The following is a 14,295-nucleotide window of genomic DNA, read 5'->3' as shown; positions in this document are numbered from 1 at the left end:
ATATGACTCTAGGTGTTGCAACCAGATTGTACACCGAACGGAGAGGCGTGAAATAACTTATGACATGGGCCAGGCGGAGTAGAATTACTGACTCAGTTTATTCATCTGAGGGCACAGAATATATAGGGAAAATCTAGCCTAACTTCAAAGAGTCCTCCCCATGAGATACTCCCCAGAACATCTGCTGAGGATGTAACAATCATGAATTTCCTCCTTATCAGGGTTCCTACATTGGGCTGTAGATTCCAAGGTTTTTCCAGGCGCCTAGGCGCCACCTGCACAGAGGAGTAAATATGTAAACCTAAGGTTCAAAGAGAGAGAAGGGATATCTCAGTGACCTCTTTATCAGGAAGGAATTTGGGGAGCCGTACCACTTAATCCTTTGAGCCCTTTGGGGTGAAAGCCTGAGCAGAGGTCAAACTCTGCCTTGGATCTTAAACCCTTATCAGACTCTTAAGATCGGCCCTCAACATCTAGGCAAATCACTTCATTTCTGTTTGCCTCAGTTTCCTCAACTGTAAAATTGAGATAATAATACCTTTTTTGTGAGGATCAAAAGAGATAATATGGTAAAAGGCACTTAGCACAGTGCCCAACACATAGTAGGTGCTGTATAAAAACTCTTATTCCCTCCAACTTAATCTTTGTGAATCTTTGTGACTAATCCATAGACTAGATGATTTTTAAGGTCTCTTCCAAATGTAGTAGTCTGTGATAGAGTCTAAAGACGATTTATGTTATCCAGTTTATTTTTCTACAGCCTTCCTGATTCCTATTCCTCCAGACCACTTGTATATTTCCAGTGACAAAAAGACCACTATCTTTCATGGCAATCCATTACATTTTGGTACATCTCTAAGAAAAATCTTCTTTAATGAACTTATATTATCAAATGTTTAGTGGCTTGTTTGTCTACCTTATCACATGCCTCCCAAAGCCCCAATTACCTAAGAGTTTGGGGTTTGTATCATTTTGTGAACTTTAAAGTGCTAGATAAATGGGAGTTTATTGCCAGCTGTTTCTACTCAGGATCCTGATCTGTCCTAGATCTGATTTTGTGACAAAAGAGATGGTTTTCTGTAGTCTCATACATGCCTACTTTGTGGGTCTAACATCAGACTTCTAATTTTTATCTCACCTTCTTCAGACTCCTCTCTTGACTAAGAAGAGGGAAGGGTTGAACAAATAATTTATAACCAGGATTGTTGTCTCTATTACATCTTAAAAATAATGGTATTTTTTAAAAACAGAGTTTGTTTTCAAATGTCAATACATATTAACCTATAGCTATAATTCTGAAGAGATAGCTATAGGCTCCAGAGCTAGAAGGGATGATAAATTCTGATTTGGAAGGGACCTTAGAGGAAATCTTGTACAATGCTTTCATTTTACATGTATCCTGTAGAAGCCCCCATAAATTAACTACCCTCAGTTCTAAGTGATTTGTGGATAAAAAAAAATCCCCTCCAAACTATAGCTCCTGAGCCCCCACTAATATATTTGATTTTATCAGTCACCTATAGGACATGTTTATTTCAAAAAAGAGCTATTCAATGAATTAGCAATTTAAGTTAAGTAATAATTAGATATTGTCTCTCATAAACTTGAATTCATTCTCTTACAACTAAATGTACACTTAATGGGAAAAGTGGGCCTTTATTGAGATAACATGTGTAACATCCACATTTGATATTGTAGGCTAGATCTAATTCAGCCTGGCTTGGTAGTTCAGGTTTAAGATTTCAATGAAATGGGACACTTGCAGATCATTTGAAAACTAACAAATAAAAGTTTACTTGTATAACAGAAGTTACTCTGTTTCCTACCACCAGAAGGCCAAGAATGTTACATTTCACTCTTCCCCTATGGTTCTCTGGGGGAGGAGAAGGATACTAGATTCATAGCTTAGCTCAGTTCCCATAGAGCATAGCCCTAGTTCCAAGTCTAAAATTCCTCTTGGGGTCAAGTCCCAGGTACCCTGACTTTTCTGGGCTCCCATGAAAGGCTAGTGGGCTATACAGTTCTTCTCACCAGTTACTATAGCTTGAATTTTTGATCCTGTGGGGATTATTTGGGGCACCTGAAACTGTGGACAAACAACACAGAACAGAAACAAACACCACCAGGCCAATTTCTCAGAGATGAGAAAAAGGACTTTCTTTCCCTTCTTACTGGTTCAGTTTATGGCACCCATGTTGAGGATGAACTCTGATCCTTACCCTCTGAACACAGTAAATAACATTAGCCAAAAAAAGTGCAGCAGAGGAGAAAGAGTGAATGGTTCTATCTCACCAGTTTTATAGATCAGACAGCCAATCATAGGAAACTACCTCATCCATATGGTAGAGAATACAGAGGCCTCCACACTGTACAAAGTGTAGTGACAGACAATCAAAAGAGGCTACCTCACCCATGTGGTAGAGGATGTAGAAGTCTCCATAGTAGGCTCTGGACATGCTCCAAAGGCCCCTCAAGGGCATGGCCATGTTACCCAATCTGGGTATGCCCAGACAAGCCTGGGTTACACTTGAATATAGCATGGAAAAGATATTCAGCAAGGATACACCACTGATTCAGGTAGACATGGCCTCTCTTCTATTCATAAAGAGTCAAGTCTGGTCAGCAGGTTCTGATGACACTCCTGCTAGTGGGACATCCACCATAGCTGAGGGGGCAGTGACCTCTTTTACATCCTTAGGTGATTGTGAAGCCATATCAATAGCTTGATCCTTAGCTCTCTGGATCAACCAATTAAACTTTTAAGGAAAAAATGGCCTCATCTACCTGGCAGGTTCCCTGGGAGACAGTGTTCCTACCACACGTGGGCGACATATGTGAGCATGTCATTTGCACGATGGAGTGTATACACATGGAAGGGTAGTTCATACCTCTGATGCTGCAAAATTGTTAATGCCCTCTATAAATGTCATAGTGTTTGCTTCTCTCTGCTGTTTCCTGCTAGACATTGCATCTTACATGCTTCCTGCTAGACATCTCCATTGTTTCCCAGCAGGCATCAGGTGTCTTGCTTTAGCTAGCCTGTTAATCAACACCTGTTAATCTAGGTAGAGAAAAAAAAGACAAAAGAAAGAAAAGAAGTCCTTAAAGCATGTTTAAAAACACTTAGTAGAGAAAAGAAGGAAGACCAGAAAGAATTACAAACAAGCAGAGAAGCTTTGAAAGTTTACATGTTGAATTTTAATATATTTATATATAATTCTAAAATATACATATTTGAAAATAAAAGTAAGTTGTGTGTAACAGATACAGTTTCATGTACAACTTTATTTTCTGTTCTATTATACACATGGAAATGCTCTTCTTATTTTTGTTAGCTAAGTTCAGGATAGAAATATTAATTTTTTTTTTACAGAGAAAAATGTTAAAGTTATTGGAGACTAATAGTAATTAGTGGGATCAGGAAAGGCCTTATGTAGGAAGTAATACTTGAGCTGAGCTTTGGAGAAAAGTAGGGATTCAAAGTAGAACAAAGTAAGAAGGGAATATTGTCAAAGTCTGGGGGACATTTTGTTTAAAGGCATTGAAATGGAAAATGGAATGCTGTATATGAGGAAGAACAAGTAGACCCATTTTTCTGGAATATATAACATTTGAGGGGAGTAACATGCAGTAAACCCAGATATAACATGCAATAAACATGCAATAAACAGTTGGGCTGAGTGAGATTGCAAAGGAATTTAAATGCCAAACAGAGGAGTTTATATTTTATTGTAGAAGCAATAGAGTACCACTAGAGATCTTTGAGCTAAGGAGGAACATAGCCAGACTCTGCTTTAGGAATTGGAATTTGGTAGTTCTTTGTTGGATTAAGAAGAGAGAAGAGAGCCTTGATCCATTGAGCATTTTTGTCCCTTCTTTCCACTCATATACGTTCATATCTTTTTCTATTATCTTTTCCATTAACTTGGCTCCTTCTAATCTACTGTTTTGATCTGGGGGTACCACCATAAGGAAGTATCCCTTCTTAAAAACCTGAAAGTCATCTTTGAATCTTTTCCCTTGTTCACCTTTCATCTCCAACTGGTTACCAAATCCCATTGAATCCACCTTTGCAACGTCTCTCACATCCATCTTTTCCTCTGTTTACATAATCACTTTGGGGCATGTCCACATTACCACTTCCTAATTGTAAGCTATTGTCATTTCAGGAAGCATATCGCTAAGCTGGAGAGTGTCCAGAGCAAAAACACCAAAATGGTGAAGGGCCATGAGTCCTTACCATATTAGTACTGGTTCAGGAATATGGAGATATTTAATATAGAGAAGAGATGGTGGGGGAGCAATATTTGTCTTTAAGTATTTGAAGTGTTGTAATTTGGAAGAAGAATTTGACCTGTACTGTTTGACCTTAGAAGGCAAAGCCAACAGCAATTGGTGGGAGTTGCAAATAGACAAATTGAAGGTTAATGTCAGAAAAAACTCCCTAAAAATTTGATGTATCATGGATTGACTTTGGGGTGGATTCTTCCTCATTGAGATCTTCAGATGGAGGCAGGATGCCCACTTATTATGGAATGATTTTTGGAGGTTCTTTTTTGTGTGACTGGAAGATCATCTAAGTCATTTCCAACTAAATTATGCAATTTGCTTATGTAACCTGGGTTTCGAAGCCTGGAATTTTTTTTGTGCTTCTGTTTAAATGTGATTAATGGAGAGTATGATGATACAATCCTGTATGAAAATTAGATAAGAAGTGAAGTTGGTGTGAGAGCTTTTTTAGAGTAGTTATTCAATCCATTACTGCTTTTAGAGAATACATTCATAGTTCTAAACTCTCTTCAATACTGGTTCTAGAGATAAGAGAGAAAAAAGAGACTTTGGAAGTAGTATACATGTAGCAGAAGGTAGAACTACAACATGCTTTTGATTTCCCTTGCTTTCCTGAAGACATTGGGAAATTTCCCCTAGAGTGAGACTGGGGCTTCACTCTTGGTTGAGTGAGTTCTCATCTTGTTCTCATCTAAAGAGCTTAATCATTCTTATGTATTTTCCAGCATTTTTTTCTGATTCCCATTGTTATCAGCTTGGATTAATGAGTTTACTTATGATTCTCTATTTGAGATGGTATTTTGTGTAGTGAGTATTTGATGAGGAGTTAAACCTACAGGTACAAGCTTGGGTTACCCTTCTCCTTAAAGGTTAGTGCTCAGAAAATTGGATTTTTGAATGTTAAAAAAAAATCATGTCCCTGGACCAGCAAAATTTAAAGGGAGCAGAGAGATATAATTATAGTCTGATACCTCTTTTCCAGAGGAAAATAAGGTATCATGTCAGTATCATATTTTTCCAATCTCCTTCAGGTAGGAATAACAGTCTCCTTTGGAGAAGGGCAAGCAAGATTCTGTAAATATCTATCAGTGTCTATACTCAGGCCTCCTATCTATAAATTTATACATCCCATGTAGATATACACATCTTACATGGGCAGATCTTACACTTACACTATTTTCATTTACACTGAGTCCTCCCTCTCCTCAATTGAATTTCTACTTATACTCTAAAGTCCAAATGAATGCATAATTCTTTTTATAAAGGTTTCTCTCATCCATTAATCAGAAATAACTTTCTCAATCTGAAAAGATTTATATGAACTGATGCAAAGTGAAGTGAGCAGAACCAGGAGAACATTGCACTCAGTAACAGCAAAATTGTGTGGAGATCAATTATGAACGACTTAGCTCTTCTCAGCAATACAATGATCCAAGACAATTCCAAAGGACTCATGATGAAAAATGCTATCTACATTCAGAGAAAGAACTGATAGAGTCTGAATGCAGATCAAAGTGCACTATTTTCACTTTATTTTATTTTGTGTTTTTTTTCCTTTTTTGTCTGTTTCTTCTTTCACAACATGACTAATATGGAAATACGTTTTACATGATTTCACATATATGGACTATATCAAATTGCTTACTGTTTTAGGGAGGGGGAAAGGCAGGAAAGGAGAGAAGGAAAAAATTTGGAATTCAAAATTTAAAAAAATAAAAGTTAAAAATTGTCTTTACATGTAATTTGAAGAATAAAATACTATTTAAAAAATAACGTTTCTCCTTTAGCTCACAGAGCAGGGTTTTGGGTTTGTTTTGGTTTGTGTGTGTGTGTGTGTGTGTGTGTGTGTGTGTGTGTGTGTGTGTGTGTATGTGTACTCCTATAACTGTCTCATCCTCCTACTGGAAGGAAAGCAAATGGAGATAAGCATTTAATTGCCTACTATGTGACAGGCACTGTGCTAAGCACTTTACGAATGTCAAATCTCATTTGATCTTCACAACAACTCTGGGAGACAGGTGCTATTATTATCACCCCCATTTTATAGTTGAGGGAACTAAGGCTAACAGATGTTAAGTGACAAGTAAGTATCTGTGGTGACGTTTGAACTTAAGACTTTCTGATTCCATATTCAATTCTCAATCCACTGTACAACCAGCTGCCTTTACTAGACTGTTAAATTCCATGAAGGCAGGGGCTATGGCTGAATTCTTTATTTCCATTAGGATCTAGTACAGACATATAATGGATTTTTGTTAAATGAGTGAACAAATGAAAGTATTCTGAAAGTTCTAGATTCAGAGTTTGTAAACCTTTATTGTTCAATCGTTTTCAGTCATTTTTGACTCTTTGTGACCCCATTTGGGGTTTTCTTAGTAAAGATACTGGAGTGGTTTGCATTTCCTTCTGCAGTTGATTTTATAGATGAGAAACTGAGGCAAACAGCGTTAAGTGACTTGCCCAAGGTCATACAACTTGCAAGTGGCTGAGGCTGGATTTGAACTCAGGAAAATGAGTCTTCCTGACTTCAGGCCCAGCACTCTATCCACTGTACCACCTAGCTGCCTTGTAAACCTTAAAGTGCCACATAAATAAAAATTATTACTATTGTTAACAGAATTATCTCTCCAGGCATCCAAATAACATAACTTCAGATGCCTAGTATGTACATGATCAGGAACATGCGTGGAGGGGTAAATATGCTTTGATGATATGTGGCCAGGTCAACTCATGTCTACTATATTGCAGAGTCACCAGTGTTTACTAGGTTTGTTGTCATGTTGTTTTCTGTTGGGCAATTCCATCAAACAGTTCTGCCAGACATCTTTACCTAGGAGACTAGAGATTATAGTGATTTAATTATGTGAGGAAACAGTGACCAGAAACAGCTGCACTCCATCTGGTTATCTGATGGTAATGAGTGCACTGTTACCTAGAGAATGTTTAACAATGAGCTAAGTTTTGAGAACCAAAAACAATTGAGCTTAGTTATGGTATTTCACTCTTTTTTTCAAAATGCCAAACATGGCTTTGTCTAACCCCAGTGACTTATCTGCCTTTCAGAGGGAAGGTTAATAGTCCATAACACACGGTGGCACTGCTTTGGAGATAAGGTTTAGATGTAAATAAATTGCTATAGGATTGATCATTTGGCAACTGACTGAAGGTTTAATTCTACCTCCAAAGTACACTAAACAAGTTAAGCAGCAATTTTTCCCTATGATCATGATTGTTGTTATTCAGTCGTGTCAGACTCTTTGTGACCCCATGTGGGGTTTTCTTGGCAAAGATATTGGAGTGATTTGCTGTTTCCTTCTCCAGCTCATTTTGTAGATGACGTCACTGAGGCAAACAGGGTTAAGTGACTTGCTCAGAGTCACACAACTAATAAGTATCTGGGGCCAGATTTGAACTCAGATCTTCCTGACCCCAGGCCTGACACTCAATCCACCTAGCTTCCCTATCATAATCATGATAAGAAAAGTTTAACTAAATGTAGATAAGGGAAGTGCCACATAGGTGTTGATAGAAGAAGTGGACCATTGGTTTTGGTAGGGTTTGAAGTAAACACCACCATCACTACCACCACATCTTTATGGCATTTTAAGAGATTTACAAAACATTTCCCCCACGGAGTTTGAGTATTGTTATTTCCATTTCATAGATCAGTAACATAGTTAATTAATGCTAAAGCTGGGATTCAAACCAAGGAATTTTAAATCCAGTACTATATACGCTATACCATGTCAGAAAAGAAAGTAACCCTGATTGGTCCGTAGGTGAAGCAGTAGTTGGATGTTAGATGAACTGCCCTCGTGTATCCTCCACCAAGTGGAATTCTTGTCTTTCAGGTCCTATGGGAAATCTATTTCTCTCTTGAGTGCTCATGGGACTCTGCCCAGAATTCATCTTTGCAAAGGATTTCACTTTTCATGGAGTTTCTAAAGGTGAGTTTTCCAGGAAGTGGTAGAGGGAGCCAGGTCTTGAGTTCTGTCTTTTTCAGGGTCAGATAAAAACTCTACATGGGACACACCTCCATCCTGGTCCCTAGACTCAAAGCCTTCATTGTTTGCCATTTCTACTTAACACTGGGCCAATTTTGAAGTGACCCTAAATTGCTCCTGATGGCATGCTCTGTGACTTGCTTCCTTCTCTTTCTCCCTCAGTTTGTTTCCCTGAGCTCCCAAGGGAGGGAATTCTTCTATTTTACGTTGGAAATTCCATTCATTTGGATTAATGCACTTCCCTATATCTCCACCTTCCTTCTCTCTCATTGCTGGACTCTAAGAAGAGACCCTTGGAAGTGACAGAAATCAAAGACTTTCTGCTTCTCAAATATACCTTCTGCTCCTATCTCAGAAGGACAGGTGACCCCTGAATCCAACAGTAGGTGAGTGCGAGCAGTATTGATGTTATGGCATCAACATCAGAGATTTTAGCACCAATGACATGTGTGCCATGTAATAGACTCATCAAAAGATTAAGAACTGGAAGGGACTTTAGAGATGCTTGAATCCAGTCTGCTCATCTTACAGATAAGGAAACTGAGGTCCAGAGAGGATAAATAACTTACTGAAGCTTACATAAAGTACCAAATGGCAGAGCCAGGAATCGAACTCTGTTCTCAATCAAGAACCATTTAAAAGTTGGAATTGGAGTATGGCTATGAATGAATGGAAAATGAACCAGCTAGAGATTATTGTGGAAGTAGCACTGGATTTAGAAAGAGTGTCTGGATTTGAATCCTGATTTTTCTTCTTACTACCTTTTTGACCCTAGGGGAGTAAAAAAACCCAAACAAACATTTAACTGCTTTGAGCTTCGGTCTTCCCCATCTTTAAAATGGGAGGCAATATTGGTCAAGATGGTCTCTGATCTCTCTCTAGTCCCATATGACAGATGAAAAAACTAATACCCCAGAAGAGGCTTCACAATATTATCTGCCTAAGAATGGCTGAAATTTTAATACTCTATTATAAAGGGTACTTTTATATATAATTTCATTTGATTTTCACAAGCACTATGAAGTAGGCAGGGCAGGCATTACTTTGACAGATGAAGAAACTGAGGCCCAGAGAGTATTAATGACCTGTCCAAACTTACAAAATTAATAAGTAGCCCAGTTAGGATTTGAATCCAGATCTTTAGACTCTAAGTCAAATGAGCTTTTTACTATGATACACAATCCCTTACAATTGCCTAAAGTCATCGTGAAGTGGCATAGGCAGCCAGTAGAAGAACCAGGAAAACAACCCAATATCCTATTAGCTGCCAATCTGGAACCATTTTCAACAATATCTCCATAAAGAGTCCTGGGGTCACTAGTTAGGTGAGATAGATTTCCCTTATTTCTTCCTCTATAGCTTTGCATCAAGTTCTTGGGCCAGAGGTACAGTGCAATGCAGATTAAGGCTCAAGGGCTTTCGTGGAGAATAGATAAATAGAGCTATAGATCTCTACACATTCTAATCTTAGGGCTATCTCTTTGTGGGTTGAGTGATGGTTCTTTTCTCCAACCAGCATTGTACTGGTTAGCACAGCATTCAAAAATTGATGCTGTGTTATTGGAAAAAGAAAGACAGAGAGACAGAGATAGAGAGAGACAAAGAGGCGTGGACAGAGGCAGAGGCAGAGAAATAGAGAGAGACAGAGATACTCACACACACATACACACACACACAAACACATACAAGAGACAGAGAGACAGATAAAGAGGATAAGGGGTTTTAAATAGGATGTGAGAAGGAGTGTGTGGAAGAAGCTTAGAAGAGTCATATAGGAACAAAATAGGCAAAGCCTGTGATGGGATTTTCTGGGACCAAAGGCCTTTTCTAAGTCAAACTTACAATCACCCCATCTCCTGATGTGAGTTATGTGTTGCTTGGCATTAAAACAAAACAAAACAGAGTACAAAGCTTTTCAGTCAACAATTGGAAATAATTAAAATGCAAATAGAATTGGGAGAGTTACTTAAATGACTTACATTCATGGTGAATTTGACTGAGATAAGAATCTTTCTAAAGAGTAGGTTTTATTGTTATGTTACCTACCAAAAATTATATTTTATTTTTTCCAATCAGCAAAAATCTGCCTTCTCACTCCATGCTCTCCCCACCCCCACCTCACATTGAGAAGAAAAGAAAAACTAAACATATTACAAACATGTATAGTCAAACGAAACAAATTTCTGCATTGGCCATGCCCAATTTTTTGTTAAATTGTTTTGCATTCTGAGTCCTTCACTTCTCTATCAGCAGGTGGGTAGCATGTTTCATCATTAGTCCTTGGAATTCGTACTCGATCATTATATTGTTTTATTCCTATTCTTTCAAAGTTGTTTACCTTTACCATATTGTTGCCATTGCATAAATTTTTCCTATTAACTTCACTATGTATCAATTCATAGAAGTCTTTCCAGATTTCTTTGAAACCATCCCCTTCATCATTTCTTGGAGCATAATAGTGTTTCATCATATTTCATCATATAACTTGTTCAACCATTCCCCAATTTGTGGACACTCCTTCAGATTCACATTCTTTGTCACCTCAAAAATAGCTATGAATATTTTTGTATATCCTTAGTTAGAATTTGTTTTGCTTAGGAGTAATCCCTCCTTTAATCTGCCCTAACTCTAATCTTTCCCTTTTTTCTCCTGTTTCTCTGTTGAGTGAAATGTATTTCTGTATCCAGCTCTGTGTGTGTGTGTATACATGTGTATTCTTCCTTCTTTTGATCAGCTCAGATGAATGAGGTTAAAGTGTCAGTTGCTCCCTCATCTCCCCTCCTCCTTGTTTAGGTAAATATCTGCTTGTGCACCCTGGTTATGTAAGTTAATTTTCTCTAATCTTCTTTTCCTTCCCCTCCCCAGTGTATTCCTCTTTCCCTCTTTCCATTCTTTTCTTACAATGAAGACATAACAGAACCACTCCCAGACCCTGTTTAATCAGATTCTTTTAATGGACCCTGATGATAACAGGGTTCAGAGGGTAAACATGTATCACCTCCTCATATTTGAAAGTAAGCAGTCTTGTTTTGTTTCTTATCATTGTTCATTCATCTCTACCTTTTTATATTTCTCTCAATTCCTTTGTTTGAACTTCGAAGTTTTCTAAGCACTCTGGTCTTTTCATCAAGAATGTTTGAAGGCCTCTGTTTCATTTCCTTTTTTTTTCCCTCTTTGTAGCATTACACTCAGTTTTTCTGGGTAAACCTATATCTGTTGCCTCATGGAATATCAGATTTTAAATTCTCTATTTCTTTATTATAGTAGTAGTTGCTAAATCAGGTGTGATCCTGACTGTGGCTCCTTAGTACTTGGATTCTTTTTTTATGGATGCTTGCTATATTTTTAATTGACCTAGAAAATGGAAGTGACTTGCGGATTCCACTTTGCTCTGGTTCTAAGAGATCCAGCATAGCTTTCTTAAAATATGATCTAGACTCATTTTTTTTGGCCATGGCATTCATAAAGATTCTTAATTTTTTTCTTGAACTTTCTTCCAGGTCAATTGTTTTTGCTATGAGATAGCTTACATTTTCTTCTATTTTCCAGCCTTTTGACTTCATTAGAATATTTTTGTTTGCCTCATGAAGTTGTTAGCTTCTGTTTCGTTCATTCTAAATTTCAGGGGTTTGTTGATAAGGCAAAGTTTTGTACCTCTTATGCTAAGTTTTATTTTTCTTTCTAGTTGTTTCTTCTGTAGCTTTAATTTGTTTTCCTCTCAAGCACTCTCATTTCATGACAAAATATTTTATAACTTTTAAAAAAACTTTTGGTTAATTTCTTCCAGGAGTTCTTCTTGTGTTTGTACTCAAACTATGCCTTTTCTTTGAGGATTTGCTTGTAGATGTTTTGGAGTCATTATCTTCTTCTGCACTAATGTTTTTGGTTTCTTTGCCACCACAATACCTCTTTATGGTGAGATTCTTTTTTGTTTGCTTATTCTTCCAGCCTACTTTCTAACTCCAGACCTGATGTTAGGCCTGGGCTCTGCTTACTTTTGGAGGGAAGGTCTGGGGTGATCCTATTTCTGCTTTCTTAGGGATTGCCTTTTGTGTTATTCCATAATCTCAGGAACGTTCTAGGGACCTTCAAGCTTTAAATGCTCCTAAAGTGGTCTGATCCAGGGCAAAATCTGATTTCTGACTTCCCATACCCACCTTTCCACCCCATCTGAGCTCTTCAAGCTCCTGGCCTGGATTTGAGTCTGAGCAACAGTAGAATGCTACTCACTCATCCCTTATCAGCTGTCTGGAAAGTTCTTTTGGTTCGGAGTGGCAGAATTGCAGACTCCCTTTTGGTCTGGGATTCCTGCCCTGCTTATTCGCCTGTAGTCTGGGCTAGATGCTGGAACTCAGATTCTGCTCTTCTCTTGGTGTCTGAGCCATGGTGCTGTTGCAGGCTTCTAAACTTTCTCGTTTCTTGGTACACTGCTCATGGACTCCTCATCTGGGAACATTATCTCCAGAGTAGGTCTCCGCATTCCACCATGGATTTGTGACCTAGAACTAGGTGATGAGCAACAAAGCTGCCAGTTGGTACCTATCCCTGTCACTGTGCTTCAGTATGTGTCTGGTGCTGTATGAGTCTGGAACTTCCTCTTAACCCACTCCCCAGCACCTTTCTGAGTGCTAGAGTATTCTGAGTACAATGTGCTCCTGAACTGACCCTGTTTTCAGTGTCTGCAGAATCGTCTCTCTCAATGCTGACCTGAGTTGGGAGAATATTCTGGTCTGCTATCTGATTCTCTTGCTTTTGAAATACTGCAGGTGGCCCTGGTGGATAAGATGGCATCTGTTTTGAATGGCACAGGCCCTGTCTTGTTGATGCTGCTTCCTCTGTGGGTGCTTCCTGGATACTCTGAAGACCTAGCCTGGCAAGAGTTCATGAAGCAACACCATCTCAGCCTGGGCCTGGATTTCAGCCAGCTGAGCTGTGAAGGTCTTATGGGTGCCATTGGCTCTCTGAAGGGCAAAGCCTCCCATACTTTCATCTATGCTATTTGGAGCCAGATAGAAGATATATGCTATAGGGATGGGTTAGATCGCTATGAGAATGTACGAGTATGGAGCAAGGAACCCTTCAAAATCCTTACCTGTGAGCAGTTGGAGTCTGGTCAAGGCTACAGGGGCACCAGCAGCTATAGCTATTTAGAACTCCACTGTGGCCTGAGTGGATTCCCTGTGAGCCTAGAGGACACCAAGGTGAAGAGGAAAATTTCAAACTAGGGGGCTGTCTCTACTTATGCCGCAAGCTGAAGTTCCCTGGATAATAGAGGCTATTGGCCGCCTGGGCTTATGTTTTCCTGTCCAGCCCAAGGATTGAACACTGAATAAGTTTACTGAAGTTAGTAGTTTATTTCTCAACAATGGAAAGAATCTGAGCCACCACATCACCCTACCCTCTAAACTATTTCCCCCCCCCTCCACACACACACCTTTCCTTCACCCCCAATCACCAAAGGAAGAGAGGATCGAAAGGCTAAGAAATTGGAACAGAGATATCAGATATCAGAAGGGCAGAGATTCATTCCTCACCTCATAAAAGTGGTGCAAGGTAGAGACATTCATAAAGGAAAAGGATCCAGCAAGTTCTAATCAAGTTTTTCTCCCTGAGAGATATAAGGCAGGAGAGGGACTTAGGATAGTTGGGGGAGATGGCAAAATGATTAGGAGAGAACAGAACTTTTCTTCTAATCAGATCTACCAATATCTTCATGAGTTGACAATTCTCCCTTTCACTGAATAAAATGTTCTTCCTTTCACTTCAAGGCTTGAAGATGTGCATGTGTTTATATGAGTTTGGGTTAAACACTTACAGTCAAGGCTGTGGCGTGCGTGGTGGAAGAGCACTGACCTTGTAGTCTGGATTTGAATCCCAGATCCATCATTTATTAGGTCTATGCCTTTATTTTACTTAATCTCTCACGTCTTCAGTTTCGTTCTCTGTACGTCAAGGAGTTGGACTAGATGTCTTCTGATTTCTCCACCAGTGCTATCTCTAG

At 38.8% G+C, this 14,295-nt stretch overlaps 1 protein-coding gene across 1 annotated transcript; it reads left to right on the top strand.

Annotated features, from left to right (window-relative positions):
* The first annotated feature begins 13,065 nt into the window (after window positions 1-13,065).
* LOC110205691 (epididymal secretory protein E3-beta-like) lies at window positions 13,066-14,055 on the top strand. The gene has a single exon (XM_020982465.2). It carries the CDS (start codon window positions 13,079-13,081, stop codon window positions 13,517-13,519), a length of 441 nt encoding a protein of 146 aa, XP_020838124.2. The 5' UTR covers window positions 13,066-13,078; the 3' UTR covers window positions 13,520-14,055.
* Window positions 14,056-14,295: the final 240 nt, after the last annotated feature.

This window comes from Phascolarctos cinereus, unplaced genomic scaffold, assembly GCF_003287225.1.
Source record: "Phascolarctos cinereus isolate Bilbo 61053 unplaced genomic scaffold, phaCin_HiC Scaffold_3;HRSCAF=262, whole genome shotgun sequence".
Taxonomy (NCBI): Eukaryota; Metazoa; Chordata; class Mammalia; order Diprotodontia; family Phascolarctidae; genus Phascolarctos; species Phascolarctos cinereus.
This window is presented reverse-complemented; position numbering and strand designations above follow the sequence as displayed.